At 41.6% G+C, this 4,913-nt stretch overlaps 1 protein-coding gene across 3 annotated transcripts; it reads right to left on the bottom strand.

Moving 5' to 3' along the window:
• Positions 1 to 540: 540 nt before the first annotated feature.
• On the bottom strand, positions 541 to 4,496 carry LOC103362058 (tumor necrosis factor receptor superfamily member 6B-like). Of its 3 annotated transcripts, none has more exons than XM_008288314.1 (4): positions 4,435 to 4,496; positions 3,741 to 4,143; positions 2,634 to 2,801; positions 541 to 2,028 (listed from the first exon to the last, which is right to left on the bottom strand). In XM_008288314.1, the coding sequence occupies exons 1-4, from the start codon at positions 4,435 to 4,437 to the stop codon at positions 1,697 to 1,699; spliced, it is 906 nt and encodes a 301-aa protein (XP_008286536.1). In that variant the 5' UTR covers positions 4,438 to 4,496; the 3' UTR covers positions 541 to 1,696. The 3 variants fall into 3 exon arrangements, with proteins under 3 accessions (XP_008286536.1, XP_008286537.1, XP_008286535.1); XM_008288315.1 differs by having other exon boundaries at positions 4,331 to 4,460; XM_008288313.1 differs by having other exon boundaries at positions 3,741 to 4,460.
• Between the last annotated feature and the right edge of the window lie 417 nt (positions 4,497 to 4,913).

The raw sequence follows: 4,913 nt of genomic DNA, 5'->3' as shown, positions 1-4,913 counted from the left end.
CTCCAGGCACTCAAAACCTACTGTCAAGCATGGTGGTGGCAGTATTATGCTCTGGGGCTGTTTGGTGCCAGTGGAACTGGTGCTTTACACAAAGAAAAAGAATTGAATAATGAACAAGGATGAAATGACCTCCACATTCCCTAGGAAAGCCTAAAATCATCAGCCAAAAGATTGGGTCTTGATGCAGTTGTGTGTTCCAAAAAACACACCAGAAGTGGTAAAGAAATGGCTAAATTAGGCTAGAACTAGGGTTTTTAAACTGGCCTCCCCAAAACCTCCTCAAGAACCTCTGGACTGTGATGAAAAACAAGTGTCAGAAAGCCAAAACATCAGATTAACTGCACCAATTCTGTCAAGAGGAGTGATCAAAAAAAAAAAAAATAAAGCTTGTGGACGGCTACCAAAAGGGCATAGTTGAGCTGACAATGGCCAAGAAACATTTGACCAAATATTAGCATTTCTGTATGTATATTTGTGAACCAGCAGATTTTGTCATATTTCCATAAGACCAACAATAAATCTATGAAAGAACCAAAATGCAGGATTTTTTTGTGTTTATTTTTTGTGACAAATATGCATGTGTTACAATGATTCCACAGACATTATGGGAGTTATTGGAAACTCAAGACTGCCATGATATACATGGTCTTTACAAGTGTATGTAAACTTTCGTTCACAACTGTAAATTTCCATCTTAGTATGGCTTGTTTCTGTTTGCTTCAGGTAATTTAGTGCTTTTATTTCTGATAAACTTCATTTGTGAATGGAATTAGAAACAGACTGCCTTTGATTAGATTTGAAATAATTTTTATTTGAGCATCCTTCAGAGCAGCCAAGACCAACACATAATTTCTTTCTATATAAAACTAACGTAAGCACAACAGATAAACCACCATTTCTCTCAGATACCTCATAAATAGAAATAAATTACAATCAGACTTCATATATCAGGCTGTTACACAAATAAACCTAGAACATCTTTGGCGTTACCTTGGTCGGTAAAGCTGCAGGCATAACTGGAGGTAGATCTACTGTAGGTCAACACTTGTTCTTCAAAGGTTAATACCGGTGTTATTTAAATTCATATTGATTTTAAGTGACAATTCTGCAGGTTGTCTGTCTGTTTTCAATCCCAGAAATAGAACTCAAGAATTTTAGGGTTGAGTGCTTGTTGCTGTATGAAGTGCAATTTTGTGTTTTTGCTGCAAAGTTGAACATGAAAGGGTACACTTATATACCAGATACCATTTTTCTTAGTAAATCTGTGAGAAATGTATGTTTTTGTAGGTGTGTATTATGATTCCCTGTCAATCACCTGGCCTGAAATGAAGTGTCCTTTAAACCAAGTTGTCTTGCGGTATCTGTCATGCATTTATTCATTTCATACTAAATGTGATTACACAGGACAGCGGGTCATTTCAAGCTTGGTGACAAAAATCAGATTTTTTGCTGCGATTGTTTAAAACAGAAATTGTTTGACAGAGCAAACGTGAAGCAGGCGGATGGAAAATAAAGCTAATGAACTTTTCCTCTCAATTAATGGTATTCTCCTTTAAATACACAAAGTACTAAAGCCTAAAGACAGTGCATCTTAAATAGGGCAGAATTTTTTTTTTTCTATTTTTCTTAAATGAATACCGGAGAAATTAAAATCTGACACATATAACAAGGTATTTTCTACCATGGCCTATTGCAGCTATAAAACTACATGCACCTCATTTCCCAGAGAGCACTGCTCTTTGAGATTAGTGTCAATGCGCTGCAGCTTGTTCTGTAGTCTCTCACCAACGCCACTTGCTCCTGTGTTTTCCAGAATACCTGGAAGCTCCCGAATCTGCTTCGGTGTTGCAGTGGCGGCCCAAGTGTTGATGCGATCACGAAGCTCTGAGAGGTTAAGTTCTGAGGTTCCTGGCTGTCTTTTGCCGTCCTCGGACGGGAGCCTGTGCACGACCCGACGCAAACGCTTGATGTTCATTTTATGGTGGACGAAGAACGGCGCAAGTATTTCTTTGAGGTACTCACCTCCGTCTGCAACACATAAAGAACATAATCAGTCAGCTGCTGATGAGCAAATGCAACAAAACACTCCATTTAGTCACTGCAGAAACTAAATAATCAAACATTCAATAGCTGCCCAGTAATGGTTTGGGTGCTTTCCATTTATAGGACTGTGATTGGGAAGTTTTGGAGGTCTGTGTAACAGGGAACTGCTCCAGATAGATGTCAGAGGGTCTTTAAAGACAGTCTTTTGACTCTCTGTTTTTGGAAGACAAATCAAAAATCCGGGTGTAGAAACTGGATGAGAGCCAAATGCTAATAGCCGTGTCGAATCAGACCACAGGACATCTTTCTTTTACACCTCTTGCAACTTAATCATAACTGTGCTCACATCTATGTCTGTAAATATTAGTTCATACTGCAAACGTACTGGCCGAGAATGCACCATGCATGATTTAAAAAAAAAAAAAAAAAGGCTTTGAAATCAAGTCCCAATCCTGCCGAGTTGCCTTCATTTAGCTTCTGAGCAGGGCACTTTACTCGACCTGCCTCGAGTCCACTGTGCTGTAATGTAAACGTGGAACATAAACTGCTCCTATTTCTGCCTTTTAAACATTACAAACAGACGATATTACCTTTGAGCTCGCTGCAGGTTGCACACACACTGTTGTGCCAGGTGGAGCCCTTCAGCAGCTCTGCGTCGCTGCACGTCTGGTGCTGCGTGCAGTTGAGGTGAGCCGAGGAAACGTCAGAGTAGGTGTTGTTGGAGCAAACGTGGCACACTGTGTTTGCGTTGGCTGTACCTGCAGGAGAACAAACACATTTTGTCCTGATTAATAATGACAACCACTTTTTGCTTTGGTGAAAGTCTTGCTCCAACACTAGTCACACCTCTATTTCCAGACATAGGTCAGAGATTTACATGCTGATCAAAGAGGGCCAGAATCTAACAGAACAGCCTCAGTTTCGTGTGCAATGCATCAAACTCTTCTGAACCCAAGTGAACTGACCCGCAGTTACGCTTTTGTTTCAATGGAAATGTTGCGGGTGCAGAAGTGGGCCTGCTAAGGAATAACATCCCACAGAGCTTTGCTCCAGTGAATGTAAATGTAGTTGGTCCTGTTTGCCTCTGTGTGGCAGTAAAACGATCTAAAACACACTCGTGCTCCTCTGAGCTGTGTTTCCAGTCAACTGCTTCAAGTCTTGTGTCACTACATTTAAAATCAACATACATCTATTTGACTTTAGGCCTTAAATATTATGGAAACCCAAAAGGGAAGTGAGGTCTTGTCAACATCTGCTGAAACTCAACATCTGTCTTTAGGTAGCTGTCAAACACAGTGACATAACCAGGCTGTCTCCATGGTTGCAGTCATGGCTATAGGTTTTGTTTGAACAATGGGGCTCAACACACGAAGTGGAGAATTTGTGAGTCCTACTTCAAGAAACTTTGAGCTTAAAATACTTCCTTTTCTGCCTTTGGATGTATCTTTATGCATAAATTAGTCCCTATTGTTTCATATATGGAGATTTCCAGAATAAAAGTCACCTTCCTCTTTGCACAAGGTGTGAGAAGTAAATATTCCCTGCCTCCCCTTGCACTCACTGGAGAGCAAAACTATATTGGTTCAGAATTCAAGATCAGCGCTGCATGTCACCTGTCGCTGTCCAATGACCTTTTCTCTCAGCGGGAAATTTGACGTGTCACTCATTCAAAACCAGCTGTGAGGCTGTGGTTCTACCTTTGCTCTCCACTCCTTGCCCGGCCGGACATTCGCTGTGGCGGACGCACATCTCATAGTCTTCCTTGAAGAAGTAGCCCGGTTTGCACTCACACTGGCAGTCGGTGTTTGCCGTGCACGCCGTCTTCTCGATCATGTTGTGGCCACAGACGCCACATCTGAGGCATTTACTGATGTGATTCCAGAGCTCGGTGAAGGAACCCGACGGACACGGAGCACACTGGCTCCTCTGCGTCGACGAGCAGCGTGCGCTTAGGTACGTCCCCGGCGGGCAGCGGTCACACGTGACCGGCTTACCGGTGATCGGATCCTGGTGATCGAAGGTCTTTGGCGGCGAGGCGACGCTAACAGACAGTGACAACAGCAGCCCCAGCACTGCTGAACGCATACAGGATGAAAGCATCTGAAAGCAAAGAAACAAAGTTACACAAGGAAAAAAAAAACTGTACAAGAAAGGCGCGCGTAAAATGGATGAACAACAAAACATGTTTAAAAAACGACTTTTCCAATTTTTGCAGTTGTTGTTGAAAATTCCCTTTAATTTAGGTGAATGCTCCATGATTCCTCTCCAAATAAGCATTAAAAAGCACCAGATTTGGATCCTGAGTGAGCAGAGTCAGGTCAGGCTCACTAAGAATTGTGCGATGAGATGCTGCCTGGACGGGTCTCCAGCTGCGCTCTTGTCTCCACCTACCATAGTGAATGTGATGATGTGCTGTTGCTGTGGCAGGTTTTCAGCTCTCTGTCAGGAGGGATGGTGCTCTCACTGTCTCCCCACCTCTATTTATTCTCGGAGGATTGTGGAAACGGTCCAAAACAGTAATGATGTAGTCAGATTCTGAGGATAATTAATGTCACCGGCATGATGGAGGGTTTTGTCACGCCGACCACTGACAGTAATGCTGTACGTATTCCCCTCATTCCACTACAGACAAGAGGGGAATTTCATTTAATCTGTGGCACAACAGAAGTCTCACATCAAGATTTTTCATTGTAATATTGTAATTATCATCAGCATCATCTATTATTATTATTACTATTATTATTATTATTAATAATAATAATAATAATAATAATGTTTATTGTGATTACTATTATGTAAATATTGTTATTACTAGTTATTGTTGTTTTCCTTGTACTTTCTTTCTATATTTTTGGATGCTGCTGTGGCGT

This window comes from Stegastes partitus, unplaced genomic scaffold, assembly GCF_000690725.1.
Source record: "Stegastes partitus isolate 25-593 unplaced genomic scaffold, Stegastes_partitus-1.0.2 Scaffold552, whole genome shotgun sequence".
NCBI lineage: Eukaryota > Metazoa > Chordata > Actinopteri > Pomacentridae > Stegastes > Stegastes partitus.
The sequence above is the reverse complement of the archived record's forward strand: the minus strand, read 5'-3'. Positions and strand labels throughout refer to the sequence as shown.